Here is a 12,134-nt window from a genome sequence, read left to right as displayed (position 1 = left end):
AAATTGTATTGTCAACACAATGAGCCGTGTGTGCCTAACCCACTGTGAGTTTTAGCAAGAATCAATTGAAGGCTTGTTGTGACCATCCCTATGTGTAACCAGAAAAAATGGTAAGAGTACACTTTTCAACTTAACGCAGAAGTTTAAAATCCAACATGCAGACAGAGAGTTAAAATGGGTGCAAAGACAGGCCTTTATCCCTGGAAACAAGTGGGCAATTAGTGAACCACTGGACACAGTGGTGCTGCTGTTAGTGTGTCTAAGGACAGGTGAACACCGAGTCAAGCAAAAAGAACAAAATAAGGGTCCACTCTGAATAAATCTTATGAAAATGAGAGCCAGGAGACCTCACCCCATTTCCATCCAGCTGCAGATGGAAGTGCCCAAAATAAAGAAGAATTAAAGACAAAAAGAGCTATCAGCTTTCATCCCAAGAAGCATTCAGATACATAAATAAACAAAGAGCCAAATAATGCAAAATGGACACTTGACGATTAAAATTAACACTGAACATTGAACCTTTTGCTCTATTTGTTCTATTGATTGCATTATAACTGTTATTATCTATGCTTAATACTTTTTTTTTAGCTTAATGTTGTTCAGTGTTTTCAATGTCTCAATGTTTCTTTCATGTGCTTTCATGTTCTTTCATCTTTAACTTTAACTTAATTCCAGAGAGTATAGCAATTGAAGAGGGCTTCCAACAATGATCAACTCATCTTAGAGTCTGCTGCCATCACAGAATATTATTAAAATGGTTAATATTCAAATAAAATAACTGTAATGAGTAGGGGTGTCACGATTTCAATTTTTAATCGAAATCGATCGAAATTACATCATGGTCTCGAGCATCGAAATCAAAGAGAGGATCGACGATTCCCCCAATCCCTCCCCCCCAGGTTTCCATACATCAGGGAGATGTGCAAAGAGGGGAAAACACACGAAGACGTAGCATACACAGAAGTAGCCGCAAGTTTGCTAACCTGCAGCTTACCGTATGACACGATGGCAAGTAGTACAGATTAAGGAGACGCGGCGGCACCGGAGCTTGAACCCACTTCTGCATCTCTCAAATCAGCATTGTGGAAGTATGGGAACGGTGAGTCATAACTCACCGTTATAACTGAGTCATAACAGTGTTCGCGTTTCGACAAGAAGACCACTGTGTGCAAGCTATGCTATGTACCATACCCGGCCACGGGAAACACAACGAACATGGCAGGACACATTTGCAGGCATCACAGACATATATTTGACAACTGGGAAAACACCATCACTGGTCCAGTCAACTCTTCCATCTACATTTGGAATAAAACTTCCACTGACATCAGCTCGCGCTAAAGCTATAACTAACGCTAGAGGGCTATTTATAGCAGCAGACTTGCAACCTTATTCAGTGGTAGAAAATGCTGGATTTAAGCATTTAATTAGTTTTTGTTGTTCTCCACTTGACCGAGAACAAGATTGTTACTTTTATATTGTAAATAAATTATTTAAATTTGCCCATTAATATCTATAATGTGATACATTACACAAGAATAATGAAAAATGCATCACTTGTGAGACTATGTAGCCGATCTTTTGAAATAAGATTTACAAAAGTTAATGAATAAAACCAATGATCGTAGACTAGACTAGTCTAAAAATAGCATAGGTGTCTGTGCTATAAGAAGAAGAAAAAAATTGAAAATCGGGTTAGGGTTAGTGGGTGGTCAGGACCACCCGCTATCCACTATCCCTAAAGTGTGTGCGCAAGATAGCAACTTTAGGGATAGCGCATGAAACACGCCCACGACGCACCTCCAGGCGCAAATGACGTCGGCATAACGGATAGCGGGTAGCGGGTGGCGCAAGATACCGTTTAGGGATAGCGGAAGCTCCTAAATCCGCAATTTGCGGGTAGCGGGTCGTGGCAGCAGATAGCGGGTGGCACAAGATAGGGCCCATAATCAACAATCAAAGAAGTAACTATTGAGATGCTTCCCCCTTATTCTTTATTACAAATGTAATTGTAAATAGAATAGTAGTTGCTTTATATCTATTGTTATTAACTGGTCATTGTGAAATAAAGAATATGAAAATGTTGTTACAGGTTTGACACGTGCAGTAAATACATGTAGATAGAAATACATATACACTATATTACCAAAAGTATTCACTCACCTGCCTTTACTCATACTATGAACTGAAGCGCCATCCCATTCCTAACCCATAGAGTTCAATATGATGTCGGTCCACCTTTTGCAGCTATTACAGCTTCAACTCTTCTGGGAAGACTGTCCACAAGGTTGAGGAGAGTGTTTATAGGAATTTTTGATCATTCTTCCAAAAGCGCATTAGTGAGGTCACACACTGATGTTGGTCGAGAAGGCCTGGCTCTCAGTCTCCGCTCTAATTCATCCCAAAGGTGTTCTATCGGGTTCAGGTCAGGACTCTGTGCAGGCCAGTCAAGTTCATCCACACCAGACTCTGTCATCCATGTCTTTATGGACCTTGCTTTGTGCACTGGTGCACAGTCATGTTGGAAGAGGAAGGGGCCTGCTCCAAACTGTTCCCACAAGGTTGGGAGCATGGAATTGTCCAAAATGTTTTGGTATCCTGAAGCATTCAAAGTTCCTTTCACTGGAACTAAGGGGCCAAGCCCAGCTCCTGAAAAACAACCCCACACCATAATTCCTCCTCCACCAAATTTCACAGTCGGCACAATGCAGTCTGAAATGTACCGTTCTCCTGGCAACCTCCAAACCCAGACTCGTCCATCAGATTGCCAGATGGAAAAGCGTGACTCATCACTCCAGAGAACGCGTCTCCACTGCTCTAGAGGCCAGTGGCGGCGTGCTTTACACCATTGCATCCGACGCTTTGCATTGCACTTGGTGATGTGTGGCTTGGCTGCAGCTGCTCGGCCATGGAAACCCATTCCATGAAGCTCTCTGCGTACTGTACTTGGGCTAATCTGAAGGTCACATGAAGTTTGTGGCTCTGTAGCAATTGACTGTGCAGAAAGTCGGCGACCTCTTTGCACTATGCGCTTCAGCATCCGCTGACCCCTCTCCGTCACTTTACGTGGCCTACCACTTCGTGGCTGAGTTGCTGTTGTTCCCAAACGCTTCCATTTTGTTATAATAGAGCTGACAGTTGACTGTGGAATATTTAGGAGCGAGGAAATTTCATGACTGGATTTGTTGCACAGGTGGCATCCTATGACAGTTCCACGCTGGAATTCACTGAGCTCCTGAGAGCGGCCCATTCTTTCACAAATGTCTTGTTTCACAGTCTGCATGCCTGAGTGCTTGATTTTATACACCTGTGGCCAGGCCAAGTGATTAGGCCACCTGATTCTGATCATTTGAATGGGTGAGCGAATACTTTTGGTAATATAGTGTATACACAGAGAATTTTATATAAGATTACAGATGGGTAGGCTATAGTAGTAGTAGGCTATTTTGACCTCTGTCGACCATTTAATATTTATTTAATCTCAGACTGAAGTAGTCCTGTTACATGTTATCTAATACTATTTTGATCTATTTATCACTTAATAGTTTCCATTTCATAAATGACCAACATACATGGGCATTATCCACAAGAGAATTGCTTGCGCACGCAGGGATGAGAAGAAAAAACTTATGTTACACAAGACTGCGGTGCAACTGCTACACAACCACAGTTGATTTGAACAGTGTATTTGATCAAAACAGGTGCTGATGTGAAGCAAACAAAAGTGAAGCTTTTTCTCTGTCCAATGTAAAACAGGGATAAATGTAGCAGCTGCCTAATGACAGTGGCAATCCTACTACACAGTGTTCCACATCCTCTGAATGGTGATGAGCTGGCCAATGTTCTCTTTTGCTTTGATTTTAATGAATGAAGCACTGGCTTTCTGTCTCAGTGATCATAGTCAAATTGAAACTTGAGTGTCTGGCCTGTCCAACCGTAATCATCTTTACTTACACCACATCCCCCATCAGTGACTGTGCCATTGTCCTGAAGGTAAAATCAGAGCAGAATAACATCCTGTCTATTAAACTAAATAGCTGACACCCATCTTTGTGTAATGTGACAGCAGGTAATGCCAGGTTACCAATTACTTGAGAGAGGAAAACATAGTGAAATGCTTGTTTTTTACATCCCCACTTATCAAACATTGGATTCCTTAGACTTAAGTGTGGAATTTGTGAAAAGCTGCTGTTTTTAAGTGATTAATGTGATTTGTAGACCACTGCCCACCACAATTTGCTATGCAGGTAAATATCAACAAGCAAAGTATAAACAGACTGGACTGGATGGTAACTGGAGATGCCTAAAGTGCCTAAGGCAACTTCAGAGGGATGTGTGATTGTAGCAAATTAAGTGAATACTTCATCCATGCTAAACACTATGCCGACTGCTTGGGTTAACCAACCAATCTTAGCAAAAAACAGAATTTTACTGGAAAATCAGCTTTTGAGGTTTTTGTAATACCATACAAAACACGGCTCACCTGTCAAAAGCTGCTGCATACCTTCGAGCTGATGCATTGTGAAATGTGAAATAATGTCTTTGTCTAATATACGGGCAATAGAAAAAAGTATCTTGCTAGACAGCGTTTCATTATTGTTTAGGAAACGATCACATACTGAAGTCAAATTGAATATAAACTTGCTCTAGGGTTGATATTTCAGCGAGTTCCACAGGCATTTTTTCCATTTTTTTCCCATTTCAAATACCTGCTTTTTAATCACATATTGTGGTTCTTTAAAGGTTTCTATCCTAAAGGGTAATAGAAATCAATGTGTAAAGCGTGCCCTTTTTTCTTGGTCTAGGATGAAGAGGTGGTCCATAGTTGCCAGTTCTTTGGAGACATAATGATTTTCCTCTAAAGCTTGACAATTTTATCACACACACTCTCAAAGTCTGTTCTTCCTCTTTCGGAGCACGTAAAAAAGGTTAAGGCATCCAAAAACAGCAGATATTTATTCAGGTTGCAAATGTGTTTTTGATACTCTTTGCTGAGTCCTAAAGCCTAAAATGTCATGTTTTTGTAAAAAATTACTCCAATGACACCAAGTTACTGTTGCTTCACTTATTTGGCACAGTAAATAATAAAGAACACCAGACACCCATACATATATGTGGATATGCATAAATATTAGTATCTAATAATCGAATTAAATCCCTCCCCAGTTTGTCCCATGTCAGTTCCCCTCTTAAAACCACTTTTCATGGAATTGTCGCTGAAATTTAAAAACACAAAAGTTACACATGACATTAAATTCCTGGAAGAAAATTCATATATTCCATTGCATGCTGCTATGAATAGTTAGGTAGCAACACATAGCAAATAAAAAGTGTAAAAAAATATCCATATACTGAAAAACTTACGGTTTTGGAGGCAGTAACAATATACCGGATGACCATTTCTCTCTTTGTATTGAGGTCTTTGTCCCTCAAGGGAGTCTTTTTTTCCTCGTTCAAGTTCATATCCTCCTGAATAGACAAAGAAAGAATGATTGATTCATTATAGAGATAATCCACACGATTATTGCTTAGATGTTAAGCACTCAAGCCAAATAATTTAAAATTAAAATGTAAAGTGCATCTTCTCTATTTGTTGTACCTTAAATATGCATTCAAAAAACTTGTGTTGCAGCTTCTCTTAAATGCAAAAGCTTTCTGGAACTAGGCGAATCCTGTATGTTGTGAACTGGCAAGAGGATAGCACAACATTTTAATAATATTTGCAGTACTTTAATGAAAATGTGGTGGATTATTACATTAAAGTTTCTAACAAAGCCCTCAAGGCTCAAAAAGGACAAATGATCACAAATTAATCTGTGATCCAAAGAAGAGACATACACATTACCCTTCCCATCACTACATGCAATAACAAACTAGATGGCCTTTTTTGTTGTCTTTATATTTTAGCTCATTTCCACTATAAAGAGCCGTGCCGTGAAAGGCTGTGCCGGGCTGAGCACAGCACGGCCCTGTTTGGCCTTGGAGTGTTTCCATTGCTTATGGTACCAGTGGGTCGGCGTCATAGAATTAGAGAGGCGCGCTCGTTGCCATGGAGTTGTTATAGTAACAAGAGGAGCTGTCGGTTGTTAGCCTACATTAGCTTTTTGCTACTTTTTTTAATGGACAAAATCTTGTTTGAATAAAAAAGCCACCGGCCGGCAGCAGGTGGGCTGGCCGCGGCACCGGTCAGCGTCAGGCGGGTCAGCCGTGGCACCGGTCGGCGTCAGGCGGGTTGGCCGCGGCACCGGTCGGTGTCAAGCGGGCTGGCCGCGGCACTGGTCGGCGGGTCGGCCACGGCACCGGTCGGCGTCAGGTGGGTTAGGACTGGAACGGACTGGTGCCGCGACCAGGCCGCCAGTGTCGCGGCCAGCCCGCTTGACGCCGACCGGTGCTGCGACCGGGCCGCCTGATGCCCTCATCATCATCTTCACAGATGCTCTGCCATCTGCGCTTAGTGGTCACATTTCCATTTCCATTTGTAAGAAAAATGCAAACTAGGCTACACAACAGAAAAACCCAACAAAAAACTCAGCAAGCAAATCAATTTCTTCCATAATCTCTCCAGAAACTAATGTTTGTAAATAATAGCCTACTGGCTTAAGGTTTAATGGTCTACACTTGTCACTTGTCAGTTTGTAGCAGCCTGGTTAACTGACATTCTAACGGACCAATCACGAAGGAGATCATATTTAGGCCCGCCTCCACGGCCCCGTTCTAACCGAGCCAGCACCAGATGTCAAACCGGGCTGAAATCTTTCACGGTTGGTTCCCGGAACCAAGCGGGCTGGTGTAGTGGGAATGAATGCGGAACCGCGAATTTCATGGCATGGCGCGGCACGGCACTATAGTGGAAAAACGCTATTTGACGTAAAACACTGGAGACGATCAGGAATGCATAATGCCCCCTGCCTCATTGACAATGACTATTTCCTGTGTGACTTTTTGGGTGGGACAGAGGCTGTTGGTGGCCAGAGCTGCAAGTTGAGTATTTCTTTGAAAATGTTGAACATGCCAATTGTACCTGCCAGGGCCAATAATGCCTGTGTGGGTGGGGGTGCAGGATGTGGCCAACTAGATATCTAATACCCCTTTTCCACCAGGCCTGGTTCGGAGCCGGTGCCTGACTTAGCACCAGTTTTTTGGTTTTCCACCGCCCAAGCAGGGGCCAAACTGGTGCCAAACTGGTTCCAAACTGGTGCTAGGCAAGCACCGACTCCGAGCAGGGGCTAAAAAGGAGCCAGAGAAAGAACCGATGACGCGACCCATCGCGTCATTGGTGGGCGGGGTCACAAAACAAAACAGGAACTGCGAATGCTATAAACATAAACAATAATCCCCGAGAAGCCGTGGGTTATACTGATTTTACAACGGCATGGAACACGGCTCAGCAAATTACATTTAAGGATGAGAAGCACCCGTTTTATAACTAAACATAGCTGTCATTCGTTCCGATCACAAATCCGACAGGTAGCCGGCAATAATTGTGTTTTTCGCCTCTGTATTGAAATGTAGGCTTGTAAAGACACAAGCAGTATTTGCATCGCTAATAAATCCAGATCCTGCTCCACCCAGGGCCAGAAACTGTATCGGGAAAGCAGCGTTATATGCTTGACTGAGACGTGGCTCACGAACATCATCCCCGACTCACTGATCAGTTTCACCGGCTTCAGGACAGGACGGGCGGACAGAGACAGAGACGCTGCAGCCACTGTATGGTATGAGTGTGCAGTTTTATGTGTGTTGAAGTGATGAAGCTGCTGTGACAATGTAATTTCCTGCAAAGGATTAATAAAGTATCATTCATTCATTCATTCATTCATTCATGATGGTTATTGTGATTCTGAGCGAGCGTCTCGTGCACCCAAGTCATCACGTTTTCCGATGACGTCATGACGTGGCTCTGAATTGGCTCCACTTTGCTCTTGACCGGTGGAAAAGCAAGCCGGTTCTTCGTTGGCACCAGTTAAGCACCGGCTATAGCACCAGCTCTGAACTAGCACCAGGTTTTTTCTGGTGGAAAAGGGGCATAAGTGTGCAGTGCATTATTGTTCCTATTATACTGCCTCCATTGAGGCCTAACAAAAATAAGGGCCTTCATCACCGGGATCTCACCAACTCTAACTGTATCCAACAGAGAAAGAATTAAGTATTTGTCAGTGTCATGTACATATAATGTTGATCAAATCAATCTATATGCCTTTACTGGATTTACTGTGAGTTGTCTAAATTTAATCGGACCAAGTAATGAGATCTTTTCAAAAATGTATCGGCATTCTAAATAATGTAGTTAACCAAAAGATTTTCAATTGAACAATCAATCTCCCCTTCATCAATGCTGTTCTCGCAGGACAATCAGCAGGAAAGTTTGTCATTATTGCTTTGATCCATCAAAAACATCCCTACTGGGTTACGATTTGTTACATGGATGAGCTTGCAAACTACTGTCCTGTTTGTGCTAAGCCACAATTGCCACAATTGGCATGATAAGTTAATCACTTCTTTGCTGGGCCATGACCAACATTCCCACCAAGCATCCTGTTAATATGTTTGGCAGTTTTTGAGTTATCCTGCTGACCGATTTATGGACAGACGGACAGGAGTGAACACATAACCCACAGCCGGAAGCTCACCTCCTTGGTAGAGGTGAGCTTCCGGCTTCTAGTAGAGTCCGATTTTACATGTGAAATGAGAGAAAAGTGAATTTATTTTGCAACCTTTTTTACTAGACAGGAAAGATGATTGTGTACCAAAAAATTGTAAATGTATTCACTCATCTGCCGTCAGGTTTCCTCCTTTGAGGTGCTAACATTCAAGTTCAATGGTTCACAACCCATCTTTGTGGTTTTAATTTACTGTCTCCCAAAATCAAATTGTGGATTTTTATCAGGGTTCCCTGATTTTTTATCTAGTCTTGTGATAATTACAACAAGGTTGTTCTCTGTGGTGATTAGAGATATTTTAAAGATTTTAATAGATCTTACTACTCTTATTGGTACTCCTTATTGGTTCATTTTTTAGCTAAAATCTATTTTTGTTTGGTTTTTTATTACTAAATAACTGCTTTTTAAAAACATAATTTTTAACAAGCAAAAATTCAAAACAGATTAAAATTTATTTATATTTAAAATATAACTAAATGTTTCTACAGCAGCAATAGTAATGTTTATAAAAGCAAAGTCCCTATATAAACTCAATATCCCCCTTTAAACAAATCTAAAATGTCAAAATGAATAATTCTTAGGTCATAATACTGAGTGAAGTTGAAGAAGACAGACATCAGTCAGTATCAGTCATTCACTGCCTGGAGGTCCCGCTGTCAGAGGGAGGAGGGGCTGCTTTGTCTCAGCCAGCAGTTAAGTAGACAAGAATTTGCCAAATTTCTTCTCAAATCTCATATTAGAGAATCAGCATAATCCAAGGTTTTCAATTATGACTATCAATCAACTACTGAATCCAGACCCTCCAAATGTTCCAGGTGACTTTTCTTTTAGTCTCTTGGTAAAGCTGTGGCACAGCTGTCTCAGTGAAAAACTTACGGGATGGTATAGCATACATTGGCTCCGCTGTCTGCAACATGCAGATAAACCCCTCGTTCTCCACCACACTGTAGGCCGTAAGTCTTTGGCGATGAAGCAGGCGATAGACCTGGTTATTTTTTTGGCCCATCGGAGTTGGCAGAGAGTTTGTTGAAGCACTGCAGTGTGCGTTGGTCTGCCGCTGGTGGCTGACTGCACCGTGTCCCTTAACTCTGGGTAATGCGTGGTGATGTGAGCCCGCGCATTTGTGGTGTTCCCGAAGTGCTTAATCTTCATTTTGGAAACCTTGCAGACTGCAAAGCTCATGTCAAGCTCGGTCTTTCCGGGTATTCGGTAAAAACTTAAATGAGTCCAAATCTTTGCCTTCAACGAGGACAGGGCTGGTTGAATTTCCTCCATCTTTGTTTTTGTGTGTCCCGCGCAAGCCTGAGTTCCAGAACCGGCTGCGTGGTGACGTCAGGACGTCGCACGCATCCCGTGTAGTTACATGGAAGCTGACAGGCAGCGGATTTATTTTTATTTTTTTAATTTTTAAAATCGATTTTGGGACATTTTATATCGATTCTGAATCGTAGTAAATGAGAATCGTGATTCTTATGTGAATCGATTTTTTGGAACACCCCTACTCTTTACACTGACTTCTAGTATGTTTTAGAAGTGATTTTAAGGTAATTACATACAAGGCACGACATGGTCTGACTCTTCAGTATATCTCAGATCTTTTATCACCATATGTTCCTGCTTGCACTTTGAGATCCTGGGACAGGGGCATTCTCTCTGCTCCAGACTCTCAGCTGAAAACTAAGGGGGACTACATTTTGAAATAACAGCCCTGAGGGTCTAGAATACCCTGCCCAAGGAAATATGGCAGGCTGAGTCAGTGGCTTCTTTTAACTCTGAGCTTAAAATGAACTTTTATTGCACCGTCTTTCCTGATTTCATCCGAATCTAGTTTTTATTCTATTTATGGGTTTTTACTGTGGTGTACTGTATTTACATAAAGTGCAAGCCCAACACAACTAATGTTAAGGGCCAATGGCAATATCTTATTATTTGAGGGCCACTTTTGCTGAAAATATCTGTGTGTGTGTGTTTGTGTGTGTGTGTGTGTGTGTCATTAATTCCTGACAATGATCTAAACATTAGGCCTAAGTAACAGACTATGGTCCTGCTGTACAGATAAACAGCCATAAATATGCCTCTGCTTGTTATGAGAAAAGTGACTATAATGTGATTACAGAAAATTAAAACATAAGGTTCTGTCTTACCAGAAAAGTCAATTTTGTTACAGTAGCACATTACTCCAAACAGTGGTCATACATGACATCGAGTTGGCTTAAAAGTTCGAAGTGGTTCAAAGCATCATTTTTTTAAATAACGCATTAAGATCATAAAATTAAACATGTGCTATTACGTTAACTTTGACAACCACACTGTTTTTTTACATGTGAAGCTACTATATTCATTTTTGAGACAAACAAACTTTGATCATACTGTATGGTTACAAAACATACCATCATCTTCTCAAATAGAGCCAAGATCTCTTTCTCTGAGGTGATCTTGGATGAGAGGTCCTCGAACCCCGCTGAGGTAGATGAGGCAGAAGAAATGGACCAGTCACTGGGGTTGTGTTTGGGGTGCGATAGCTGTGGACGCTCCTTTTTACTGCCAGGAATCCGAATACTGGCAAATCTGTCCAGCTATGGAGACAAAAAAATAACACACTTACAATAGAGAACACAGTCCCGCTCAAAATATCATTCTCCTCAAAATTCGGCTACCGGAAGCCGCTTCAAAATATTCTTGCCCTGAATTTAGACTGCATCTGCATTCATATGAGAACTAAACCATGACTAAATTTGTTCTTTTAAAGAATGATGAAGTGTTTGGAAAAACTGGCAAGACAAATAATCAGCATTATTAGCTGGCTACCATAACAGTAATGCTACTTCATAGCTAACTCTACCATAGCATTATTGTAGCTGTCAGCTGTCGTTTGGCATTGTTTTTTTTTTTGTTTTTTTTACTCTTTTGAAATGACACCAAATGTGTTCCTACTAAAATTATTTTAATATTTTAAATCTTCAACAAGACATGAGGTATTTTTCTATAACAACACAAGATGTACACATCTGCTACAAATCACCAAGAAATTATAAGTTAGAACTTTCTCAAACACGACAGTCATGGGACAGAAAAAAATCCAACAAAACTGTCAACACCTTAGCCCTTGCAACTCATATCCCTGCCACAGAAACTTTCAATGACAAGGTAAACAACCTTTTTTTTTTTTCCTGTGGTCGCAGTACTGATTGCAGCAACAGAGGCACTAATGCAACTGATCTGAAATTTGGATATGTTTATCTGCAGAATGTGCAGTTTCAGAGACACTTTTAATGAAGCTGAATGTTGTTTTCCTCAGGGCGATGAAGTGAGGGGGAAAACACTAGTTTTATACGGTAGGACGAGGAGTGGGTGGATCTACATTCCAGGCCACAATTTGACAAAAATTAAAAAGGTGAAAAACCACAAAATGGGTGGGTCTAGCAACTTGTTAGTGTTTTATATAACTGGGGTTAGAAAAGTCTCTGTAACACA

At 41.3% G+C, this 12,134-nt stretch overlaps 1 protein-coding gene across 4 annotated transcripts in view; it reads right to left on the bottom strand.

The window, feature by feature from the left end:
* Positions 1-12,134, bottom strand: part of LOC115379801 (protein diaphanous homolog 3) — a 292,946-nt gene that overhangs the window by 261,177 nt on the left and 19,635 nt on the right. For all 4 annotated transcript variants that reach the window (XM_030080714.1, XM_030080729.1, XM_030080736.1 and 1 more), the window contains 2 exons: positions 11,051-11,236; positions 5,365-5,469 (listed from right to left, as the gene is read on the bottom strand). In XM_030080714.1, coding sequence (XP_029936574.1) covers positions 5,365-5,469; positions 11,051-11,236 — 291 coding nt within the window. The remainder of the gene's footprint in view (positions 1-5,364; positions 5,470-11,050; positions 11,237-12,134) is intronic.

Source organism: Myripristis murdjan, chromosome 3, assembly GCF_902150065.1.
Source record: "Myripristis murdjan chromosome 3, fMyrMur1.1, whole genome shotgun sequence".
In the NCBI taxonomy this organism is placed as follows: Eukaryota; Metazoa; Chordata; class Actinopteri; order Holocentriformes; family Holocentridae; genus Myripristis; species Myripristis murdjan.
The sequence above is the reverse complement of the archived record's forward strand: the minus strand, read 5'-3'. Positions and strand labels throughout refer to the sequence as shown.